Here is a 12,621-nt window from a genome sequence, read left to right as displayed (position 1 = left end):
CGTCTGTTTGTGTGTTTAGGTAAGGCGTCATCAGGTATGATCGACATGGATACCCCGAGTCGCCAAGTAGAAGCCCGTTTATCTCCCCTTTGATAAAATTTTTTTAAAAATATATTACAATTGCTAAAAAATATAGAGGAAAGTGGAAGTTAAATATCATATATGTTTATACTAGGCATTGGTAAATGCACCATGCACGTTCAATATTTTTCAATCTTTTACAGTTCATTTCAGATAAATAATCATTTAAATCTTTGTCTTACCATTCTCAAATTTCCTGCACAGTTCAGATTCCCTAAAAATACGGCTGTCGTGAACACTCCCAGGCCACTTTGCCACCACGTTAGTAATTCTGAATCTGGCATCACAAACCATCTGAAATTGAGAAATGTCACATGGAACAGATGATGGTTTGGACATTCACAGAATAACAAGAGAACATTCCATCAGCCTCATGTTGTTAAGAAGATTGTGTGTCTGTACTGTAGAACTGGTATGGGGAAAGGATGTAGAATGTTAGAAAGGGTTAATGGGGGGCAAACTTTTATACAAATTAGAAATGAATTCAATTAATGTTTAAAAATATTTGTTGCGGTTTATTATTGTCTCATCAGAGGAAATTATAGAAATGTAAACATATTACAAATGAACATTGGACATGTATCTCCGTTTATCTACCTACCTGTACATTAATTGAATGATAACCTTTGCGGTTCACAAAGTCAGTTTCATTTTCTTTTGGACCCTTTATCTTAATTTGTGTACCGTCAATGACGCCAATAACCTTTGGAAACCCTGAAAAGGGTGAGAGAAATAATATGTTAACATGTTCATTTTTCACCCACATTTTTGTATTTGCTATTGTAATCCCATTTTACTATCAGTTAAAATAATGTAACAATTCAGTTTGAAGTTTTATGACATAATCACAATTGAACTACATCTATATATCTAACTGATGCCTGCCTTTATATGGTTGATCAAAGTAATGGCAGAGATCTTATTAACTCAACTGAGCAATGCTCATTTGAGTAATTGTGACTGCTCAATGTCTGGCGTCTTTCTGTTGTCTGTCTATCAACATTTACCTTGCTTTTTCAAGAGAGGCTGTATTTTTCAATTAATGTATATTAAAGTTAGTCTGAATGACTGCCTTGATGAAATCTAGGTCAGGTATGAAAATTGTTCCTCTGGGGCATAAAACTAGGTCAAATCAAAGAAAAACATGGTTTATGCAAGTAGGACTGCATATTTCACTGAATCTTAATGAAATCTCATCATAATGTTTGTCTTAATGAAATCAGTGTCGAGTTCAAGTAGGAGTTATGTAGGATACAAAGTCACCCAGTTAAATGAAAGAAAACCTTTTGCATGTCATAGGGATTGCATTTTGCTCAGAATATTTATAACATTTAGTAAGAATAGTTGCCTTGATATAATCTATGTCAAGTTCGAATATTGGTAACAAGGTCATTATATCAAAGCAGAGAAAACCCTTTTGTATACAATAGGGACTGAATTTTACAAGGGAACTTAATGAAATTTCATCACAATGATTGGATGAAATTTATTTCCGATTTGATTATGGTTCATGGCTGGTCAAAACAAAGATCACCTGGTCATATCAAAGAACAACCTTGTGTGTGCCCTAGGGGCTCCAGTTGTCAGAGCATCTTCATGAAATTAACTTGAATGTTTGTCTTTATGTAAGCTAGGGTGAGTTCATACATGGGTCATTTTGGTTGGTAATACAGGTCACATGGTCAAATCAAAGAAATACATTGGTGTAGCATTTTAAGCAGGATATCCATTAAATATGATCAAGCTGTCCTCGAGTAAATGACCTTAAACCATTTATTCTCTTGTTTTTAGCTCTGCTATTGAAGTATGTAGAGTTGCCCTACTCATTTCGTTGTCGGTGTCCTACACATCCACAATTTGGTTAAAGTTTTCTTGCATTTTATCTTCATCTCTGTGATTTCTTTATGTACTTCTTTCATACTAAGAATTGTTATTCCTAATAAAAAAACACATCATATGGCACAAGGACAGTCACTCTCACACCAACATTTCGTGAATTGTACCCCACCATTTTTACTTTGATGCACTTTCACATTATCTCGGATAATCCTAAATGAGTTTGATTCAAACTTAAAGTATTTGTTCAGCATGATAACTCGCATCAACTGACACAATGCCTATGACTCTTGCGCTATTCTTTCATGAATTGTCCCCCTTTTACTTAGAGTAACAGGTTGAAGTTATGAAGCACTTTCACTCATTCTAAGTCATTACAAAATGGATATAATGCAAACATGAAACAGTTGTTCCACATCATCAACTACATTTTATGACACAAGGTGTATAACTCTGGAACAAATTTTGCATGAGTTATACCCTTTTTATTTGGAATTTAGGGTGAATTCTGATGCATTTTCACCAATGTTAATTATTACTAATTATTACTAATTGGATTTGATTCAAACTTTGAAGTAGTTGTTCCACATTATATGACACTAGGAACATAACTCTTGTACCAATATTCTATAAATTATGCCCCCTTTTGCTTAGAATTATACATATAAAGTGTTCACGCTTGATATTGCTTATTACTTACTGTTTTAAACATAGACTCTCGCTTTTGTCCATTTCATTCATCCACATTTGGAGTCATCTAATGTTCCAGAGATACCTATAGTTTCCTAAGATGGGCTCATTTTCACTGTCGATCATCTAAATAACACTAGGTAGTGGACCTCTAACAAGATTGTTCAAATTATGCCCCTGGGGTGAAAAAAGGCCCAGCCCTGGGTGTCACTTGTTATATGAGTTATATAGGAATAAATACTTCAAAAATTATCAGATCATATTTTCTAGACTGCTTAATTATAATTACCTGATGACCCCAAGTGATTAGAGTTCACTTGACTATGACCTTGACCTACTGACCTACTTTCCTGTTTTTTAAGACACAGACTTAAAATTTGGATAACATGTACAGTTTTGCACACTGATCTTAAAACTGACTTTCAGTGACAATGAATATGACCTACTGACCTACTTTCTAATATTTTAGCTTCAGTTTGCCATTTTAAACATGTGGCTCATATAACTCAGGTGAGCGATTCAGGGTCATCATGACCCTCTTGTTAAATAAATTCACATAATTATGTAGTCCTGTATCATTGTAACAAGACCGATATAGCTATTACTGGTTCCTTAGAAAAGATGTCTATCACGAGGAGTAGGTACTTACATTATTGTGTAAAACGTTTTCCTTGATTTCAAAATAATTTCATTCACATTACACCCTTGTGTGACCTTCTACAAAATATACAATAATTGTTCATAGTATTCCAGTTAGTGCATGTATCCTCCTATCTGTTAGTTTTCATTTAACAACATCTTTGAAACCACTGAATGTATTTAGATGATACTTTACACAACTGAACTCTTTGTGGCCGTCTTTCAAAGATCAAGCCCATGCGATAAACGGTTGTGCAAAATTGAAACCGGTTTCTACTAGTAATTGATTCAGGTCCTTTTAACCGAGTAAGCGTCTCAGTCTGACATGTAAATGACATGTACATGTGATATAGGCTAATAAAAAGAAACAATAAATTTCCTCTTATCTGATCTATAATGCTTATTGTTTGATATTAATATAATTCTATAACTAACTTATATAACACACTAAGTCTTGATATTTAGCAAGTGTTTCCCTTTATTTTTCAAATTAATGCCCTTTGAGTCAGAAATGGATAAGTTCCTGTGTGTGACATGTTATTACGACAGGTTTATGTGTATTAGAAACTTTGGAAATATTAGCTGAATACATAGCAGATTCAGTTTTGACATTTGGTGTGTGAAACAAGGGTTTGAATGTTACCAGGGTCAAAAAGGTCACACCCAATTATATAATAATAGCTAATATATAAAAAAAGAAACATTGAATTTCCTCCCATCTGAATCCATAATAGTTATGGTTATGATATTTTTATAAACCTGAATACATAACAGCTGAAGTTTTGACATTTGGTGTGTGATACAAGGGTTTGAATGTTTAAACTATTATGTAAGGGTTAAAAAGGCCATGCCCATTAGATGATATGTATCTATATAATATAAGCTAATATATAAAAAATAACATTGAATTCCCTCTCATCTGAATCCATAATAGCTATGGTTTGATATTTTATATAAACCTAATATTGAATTTGTACAATTAAGCTTTAAGAACACTCCTGAAGACTTTTACAGAGAAATCTCTACCCTACCCATTCACCTCCAAAAATAACCTTCAACAAATGATATATTGACTTAAATACCTCTTACCTCTCTCTAGTTAGTTATGTGAAATGTATTTTAAGATCAGTTACAATGATCACCATTGTAACACAGAGAATTGACATCATACAACAGCGGATATTTATCCAGTGCAGATCCAGACAAATACATTTAAAGTGGCATAAAACAGAATTAACTTAGCATTCACTCTTGTAATGCTATGCATTTCTTCTTGGCATTTTTACATAAAAAAGAGAAGAAAACTACCTTGTATTATATCTTAAAGGTAAGTGTTTAGAATAAGGAAAGAGTGGAGATGATGAATTATAGATATATATTGTGAGGCAGGATGCCTCACAACCTTGTTTTTATGCAATTGTTTTGCATTGTTTTACGGCCTATCAGTAGTTTTCATTTTTGATGTTAAAATTGTCAGGCTATCTGTCAGCTACTTTTTAATCACAGTTCATTGTTCTGTAACATTTCCAGACATTGACTGATAACCAGTCGCATTGTTAAATTGTTGTTTACTAAATTACATTTCAAAATGTTAGAACTCTACTTATGTCATGCTTGTGTCAGTTAGTGAAAATGTAATTCTAGCTTTCACAGGGATTTTCTATAAAAGTACGCAATGTCAGCCTGAGTTATTCAACAGTTCAATCAACAATCACCTGCTGTATTAAATTAAATCGAGGTTTTCATGTAATGTCCATTGTTGACTTTGTAAAACTTCATAAAAGTTTATGTCAGTTGAAATTTTGACAGTTGTCAAGGCTGATCACTACCAAATAGAATGTAAGCCTCCGCAGGTCTAGTCACAAGTAGTCCAAATATAAATAGTACTAATCTTTTTTCCTTTCCTAGTGCATTTTCTCGGCAGCAACGTGCTTACTTTTACCCTACCGCGTTTCAGTATGTATCACTTTGCATTGTAATGAAATCGGCATGTTCCTATCGCATGCTAGATAAAAATGGCGGCGTAAGAATTTAATGTCACGAAAAGAGAAATTGAAAGAAGCGAAAAGTAGTAAATTCAGCGGGTTGTATTTAACGAACTGTAGTTTTCTTATATAAAAGTTAACACCCCCTTTTCTTTTTGTTTTTCTAAAGTAGCGATCTAGTTCTTTATGGGAATATAAGTCTCTGAAAATCTGATATGCTAGAAAATGTTGAAACACCGTTATGAAGTGAGTGGATTTTATACGAAATAAGGCCTAACTAAACTAAAGGAACCAGCGTGGGAGCCATCTGGTCTAGTCGCGTAATGGCTGCCAGGTATTTGAACACTAATTTTTCACTTGGCATGGCAACAGAGATCTAAATTGAGGCTAGTTTTTGTTTAAATTTCATTGTGGATGTATTGTTGACATTTTGGTAGGAAAAATGGGAGAGCAGGTTGTATTTGGTGAAGTCAAGCTCCATTTTAGTATGAGTAGTACTTCCAGGTCACAGCAGTGTGATTTTGATGTCAGTTTACAGTAAGTAAATGTGACCAGAGAAATCTTTCTTAGAAGATACATGACCCCTACTTTTCTCTTCATTTTATATCAGTTTTATCATAACTCTTTAAAATGAGGTAAGGATTTGTTCTCTGAAATGGGTCTAGCTATGTTTGGTAGCACTTTGAAAAAGGTCAGTTTTATATAGAATATATAGGGGAAACTATTTAGGCTATTGTGACCTATAAGAAAATGTGGGCAAAAAATGATATTTGTCCAGATACTGATATAAATGAACTAGTTTGGTCAGATTTTGGTAAAAAATGAGCATTTCATTGAAATTTTGCTGCAAAAATTGGTAAAAACCCAAAAAATCACATTTTCACTGTCTTGGGGGTATTTTTTTTAAAAAAATGCAAATTTGCTCTCTAAATTATGCCCATCTATACCTTTCAGAGGGGACATTTGGTATATTTCAAGGTGTTAATGTGTAATTTGCTTGCAAATTATGGTGAAAATTTATGAAATAGGGCAAAAACCAGCTCTGGCTACAAGAACTGGTTAAAAATTATGTCGCGACATCAGTTTTGAAGGAAAATTGGCGCAGGGACACACGTTACTGAAAATGCCATAAAACCTGGAAAACTGATTTAATCAAGCTGAAACTTGGTATTTTTCATGCAGATGTGTTACTGGTACTATACAAATGAAATTGAGACTATTACAGAAAAACAGTTTTTCTTATAGGCCTAACTAAACTAAAGGAACCAGCGTGGGAGCCATCTGGTCTAGTCGCGTAATGGCTGCCAGGTATTTGAACACTAATTTTTCACTTGGCATGGCAACAGAGATCTAAATTGAGGCTAGTTTTTGTTTAAATTTCATTGTGGATGTATTGTTGACATTTTGGTAGGAAAAATGGGAGAGCAGGTTGTATTTGGTGAAGTCAAGCTCCATTTTAGTATGAGTAGTACTTCCAGGTCACAGCAGTGTGATTTTGATGTCAGTTTACAGTAAGTAAATGTGACCAGAGAAATCTTTCTTAGAAGATACATGACCCCTACTTTCCTCTTCATTTTATATCAGTTTTATCATAACTCTTTAAAATGAGGTAAGGATTTGTTCTCTGAAATGGGTCTAGCTATGTTTGGTAGCACTTTGAAAAAGGTCAGTTTTATATAGAATATATAGGGGAAACTATTTAGGCTATTGTGACCATAAAGAACAGCTGGATTTAGTGGTGTTCAGCCCCATCTTGGATTTTTGTTCGTATGCACCGGGTGACTAAAATCTCGTACAAGTGGACTGAAATCGCTTCATATTCTGCAGAAATAGTTAACTTTTATTGTCAAGTATTTGATATTTAATACTTGGCATGTAGTGTTGATTCGTAGCGTTCTATATTGTTTTATTTTTTATTTCTGTCCTACTTTGTTTACACTAGTTTAGAGGTTAAGCTCCGCCTTATTTGCATATAAGGAAACGTTCGTATCCCGAATGACGTCATGGTCGGCCGAAGTAAGTTCGTAGCATCAACTCGGCTACGGACCTGTCCGGGTATTTCCGACTTTGACCTTATTCAGACTAATTTAGATTCTTGTATTCATCCTTATTTGCATACCATGCATACCACAAAGGTTAACTAGAGATGCTTTTGAGAAAAGCGCATGTCTCCCACAACTGCCTTGTTTGTCTGGATGGGCTAGATGAGTGGATCCAATCATGGCCTGATGATTGGATCCAATCAGTAATTCAAGGGCCATAATTCAAAAGTGCCTGGGCGGATTTGGCTAGTTATTGAACTTGGCCGAGGTCTTATGGTCAAACACATTTTGTTCAAGTTTGGTGAAGATCGGGTGAGAAATGTTGACATAGAGTGCGGACAAGTTTTGTGACAGACAGACAGATAGACACACACAGACAGACAGGAGTAAATCAATTTGTCTCCCACACCACTGTGTGGTGGCAGATGGGAGACATAATAAAGTGGTTCTGAGTATTGTATCTGCGCAAGGCAATGTTCTCCATGACAATTCCTTAGTAGATACTGCATCTGTCATAAACGGATTGATAATGGATAGAGAAAACAACATTACTGTTATTGCTGGTGGATGCAACATAGCAACATTAAAAAAATTGTTAACATTTAACAAAAATTTCATGAGAAAACTGTTTTTTTTTTTAGCCTTTCCTCAAGAAGCCTCCCAATATTCTAAATCCATTTGAACAATTTTTAAAGATACTATTGTGAAGTTTGGTGAACTTCTGTCTTACAGTTTTAGAGAAGTAAAAATGCTATTGTTAGTCCTTTGAGTATCAATAATTGTAAATGCTGGATGAACCAGAGACCTACCTTTTCTCCTCCCATTGATTCAAACACCTTCTCTAACTGAACCCTCAACTGTTGGATGTTGTTCATTAATATACAAGCCTAAAAATAGAAACATTTACTTAAAGATCAAACTAATGAGGTCAAAGTGTCCTACATTTACCAAGTAAAGACAATTTTAAACAGTAAGAAAAAGAAACGCTGAAGCTACAATACAGTAAAACTTCATTCATTTTAACTCAGACACTCTGAACATAGCCTTTTTAATCCCCCGCCGTGGCGGAGGGATTATAGGAATGGTCTGCGTCCGTCCGTCCTTCCGTCTGTCTTTCCGTCCTTCCGTCCGTAACAAAATCGTGTCCGGTCCATATCTCCTAAACCCCATGAAGGATTTTCATGAAACTTGGGTCAAATGATCACCTCATCAAGACGATGTGCAGAACCCATGAGTCAGCCTTGTCGGTTCAAGGTCAAGGTCACAACTCAAGGTCAAATGTTTGAGCCTGCCATTTTGTGTCCGCTCTATATCTCATAAACCCCTTGAAGGAATTTTATAAAACTTGGGTCAAATGATCACCTCATCAAGACGATGTGCAGAACCCATGAGTCAGTCATGCTGGCTCAAGGTCAAGGTCACAACTTAGGGTCAAAAGTTTTGAGCCTTCCATTTTGTGTCCGCTCTATATCTTCTAAACTCCATGAAGGATTTTCATGAAACTTGGGTCAAATGATCACCTCATCAAGACAATGTGCAGAACCCATGGATCAGCCTTGTCGGCTCAAGGTCAAGGTCACAACTCAAGGTCAAAGGTTTGAGCCTTCCATTTTGTGTCCGCTCTATATCTCCTAAACCCCTTGAAGGAATTTTATCAAACTTGGGTCAAATGATCACCTCATCTAGACGATGTGCAGAACCCATGAGTCAGTCATGCCGGCTCAAGGTCAAGGTCACAACTTAGGGTCAAAGGTTTGAGCCTTCCATTTCGTGTCCGCTCTATATCTCCTAAACCCCTTGAAGGAATTTTATAAAACTTGGGTAAAATGATTACCTCATCAAAACGATGTGCAGAAATTATGAGTCAACCATGCCAGCTCAAGGTCAAGGTCACAACTAAGGGTCGAAGGTTTGAGCCTTCCATTTTGTGTCCACTCTGTATCTCCTAAACCCCTTGAAGGATTTTCATCAAACTTGGGTCAAATGATCACCTCATCAAGAACTCATGAGTCAGCCATGTCAACTCAAGGTCAAGGTCACAACTGAAGGTCAAAGGTTTCAGCTCTGTATCTCCTAAACCCCTGGAAGGATTTTCATGAAACTTGGGTCAAATGATCACCTCATCAAGACATTGTGCAGAATTCATGAGTCAGCCATGTCAGTTCAAGGTCAAGGTCACAGCTAAAATCAAAGGTTTACCCTTTCACTATCCACAGCAGTGGCGGGGGATTTAGCTGTCTTTCAGACTGCCTTGTCTTGAACTTCTTTTGCCAGTCCCGTCTAGTTCAAGCAAACGAAGTTTGACTGTAAATCCACAAATATTAGTTCTCAACATATTAATGATTTCACAGAACTTCTAGTTTTAATGAAAGGTGAAAACCCCTACTGCCTGTCCTCACATTATTTCAGGTACAGAATGCCTTTTGGTAGAACCACCAATGTTCTGTTTGCCAGTGGTGTGAGTCACCTTCCGTAAGAAATGGGCCATAGAAGCCTATATAGATTATTTTAGCTTCTCTTAAATGTAAATTTATGAATGTAAAAGAAAAATGATCTTTACATTTTGGACAACATTTTGAACAATAATAATATCTCCACTTCATTTGGATGAAGGAAAAAACCTAAACGCAGCTAAGAAGTAAAGCTGCAATACATACAATACATGTATATATATTGCTAAATCATCTAACAATGAAATTTTGGGGACATACCACTTTTTGATGTCCTGTATACTCCTTGAAATCTTTCCTGACAATGTCAGCATAAGCTACAAGCACCTTGTTTACAGTCTACAAAATAAAGCACAGGCATTTATCAGAGAAAATACAGGAAGACAAAGAAAATAGTCCATTCTTCAAACATAATGAAGAAAAGCCTCAGTTAATTTTTGGTCAGGATATAAAACATTAAATATATTACTTACTATATGCACATGAATATGTCATGACAGACGAGCTAAAACCTCTCAATAAATTATATGAAAAGGAAGTTAGTTTATTGGTGAAGATAAGGTCCTCTCAATATTTTTTAAAACTGTATTTCGTAACAGTGAACTTTTATATAAATGTATGAATTTTTGAAACATGTCCCTGAAAAGCTTTTCCGAGTCACTTTTTCAAATGACAGCCAAAATCAGAATTCCGCATGGGGTTTCCAAAATATTTATACAATATAATGTCAAACTCTGTGTAAAACCCAACATGTAAATACTTTCTTTCAATTCTGCTTTTATCTAATTAGTATCAATAAGTTAATATAAATACTCACATTAGCAAATCTTTCCATACATCGTTTGAGCATCTGAGGATCTGGACATTCCAGTTTCCTTATCACATCAAAACACTGGTTCAACTGAGTGAACACATCCACAACACTCGTTGAAAACAGTGCATGCTCAGAACTCTTTTGGAACTGTTGAAATATATCAATAAAAGTCACATCATTTATATTTCATAACTGTACTTTTTTATATATAAACCTATCAAAGAAAAACTAACAGAAGTATCTTTTCCCTACTTTTCATGTTCCTACAATTATCTTTTTTTTTAAATTGAAGTTGAATTTTGCATTAACTGCATTGAGTTACGGTGCATGGTTCAACACATTTCCTAATTCTTATTTCTGGCAAGCTTGAAAGAATGTCTGGACCAACTCGTTTTCATTAGATGCTAAACTAAGCCAATATGGTGTAAGCATAGCACAGACTATGCAATAAGACAATAAAAGTACACAAGAATACTTGTACAGCGGCCAGCAGCAACAACTTCATAAAAGTCGCATTAAAGTGATTGTTAAACACGTCAGGCATCTGTACAAACCCAACTCTACATGACAATAGTACATAGTTTTCCTGTTGCTCTCTGAACTTTGACATAATAACCTGATTTTTGCATCCACATATTGTCTTGATGAGACAAAATTTTTGATGCTAATTTGATGAAAGTTTTCCCAGCAGTTTAGAAAATAAAGAGTAGATACAAAGTTAAACTAGATGTGTGTCCATAGGACACTGATGTCCCAATTTCTTGTCACTTTATGCATATTTCTGACTAAAATCCCAGTTAAAACATGTGGTGCACAACTTCACATGTTGAATAACAATCCTATCAGGTTTCATAATTCTTGGTAAAATACTTTTTGAGATACGCACGACACAAATTTGGGTGGATAGAAGGATGTACATAGAAGCATGCAAACAAAGCAAATCTAAGTGACCCCAAAAACTTTGGGAGTACAAAATACTTGAGTTTGACCTCTAATTGTGACGTTAACCTTGAAACTAGTGACTCAAGATATATGCTCTGCAAATCCTCTGGTCGAGTTCAATGACTACTGCTAGTTTTACACATATTTTCCCAGCAGTTTAGAAGATGCAGTCGACACAAAGGTAATCTACATGATCTTTGACCTTGAGTGTGACCTTGACCTATGACCAAGTAAACAAGGTCGTGTGCTCTGCATGTTGTCTTGGTAAGGTTAACAATTGATGCTAGTTTTATGAAAATCTTTCAAGCTGTTTAGACATAATAGAGCACACACGGTTAAGCCAATGAATCTTTGATCTACAAGTGTGACCTCCACCTTGGACCTAAAGACCTGTGTTATGTGCTGTGCTCACCACCTTGATAAGGATAATAATACATGCAAATTTCATGAAAATCTTTCCAGTGGTACAGAAGATATGGAGCAATGGAAGGATGAACATACAACAGGCAGACTTGAATGACTCAAAATAGCCCCCATAAACATCGTTTAAGGTATATACCTTATCGTAGACTAAATAAAGATCATTTCAAGGAGATGAAACTTACCCCATCTCGTTTGTCACGTTCGTATGCCCCATGAAGATAATCCATGGATACATCATCATTCTCGTTCAACCACTGCATCACAAAAGGCTCAAACAATCTATATATAGAACAAAAGCCTTAAATAACCTGTATGTAGTACATAAGGCTCAAACAGTCTATATCAGACATGATTTTGCAACCTAGCCAAAAAAGCTGAAAATTACGGCAGGGGGTCTGGAGGCCGCTTAAGGCCGCCAGAAGCTCTTGGGTAAATGGTGAAAAATCCTGCATTCTAGGCTTCTCCTGGCATCTAATTTCAATTTCAAAACTCATGTTTTTTAAGTGGTTCTTTTTGTTATTTCATAAAAATTCATTCATATTTATAAGAAATATAATAATAATTAATTAAATAATTATTCCTTTAGTAGTTTGCAATTTTTGAATTATCTCCCTTTAATGGGTATTTTTCACTACTTAGATGTTTATTAAGCATTAATATTTAGTTCTTTATTTTTGACCTTTGTATTTCAAACTTAATATAAGATCATTTATCAAAAG

The 12,621-nt window shown here is 35.2% G+C and overlaps 1 protein-coding gene across 1 annotated transcript in view; it reads right to left on the bottom strand.

Moving 5' to 3' along the window:
- Positions 1-263: 263 nt before the first annotated feature.
- The window catches only part of LOC123566701 (protein unc-13 homolog A-like), a 36,819-nt gene continuing 24,461 nt past the window's right edge, over positions 264-12,621 (bottom strand). The window contains exons 4-9 of the mRNA XM_053540270.1: positions 12,085-12,181; positions 10,541-10,684; positions 9,985-10,062; positions 8,083-8,160; positions 683-795; positions 264-375 (exon numbers count right to left, since the gene is read on the bottom strand). Coding sequence (XP_053396245.1) covers positions 748-795; positions 8,083-8,160; positions 9,985-10,062; positions 10,541-10,684; positions 12,085-12,181 — 445 coding nt within the window. The 3' untranslated portion in view covers positions 264-375; positions 683-747. The remainder of the gene's footprint in view (positions 376-682; positions 796-8,082; positions 8,161-9,984; positions 10,063-10,540; positions 10,685-12,084; positions 12,182-12,621) is intronic.

The sequence above is a fragment of the Mercenaria mercenaria genome, chromosome 1 (genome assembly GCF_021730395.1).
Source record: "Mercenaria mercenaria strain notata chromosome 1, MADL_Memer_1, whole genome shotgun sequence".
Lineage (NCBI taxonomy): Eukaryota > Metazoa > Mollusca > Bivalvia > Venerida > Veneridae > Mercenaria > Mercenaria mercenaria.
Note: the sequence above shows the minus strand (reverse complement) of the source record. Positions and strands in the feature narration are given on the sequence as shown.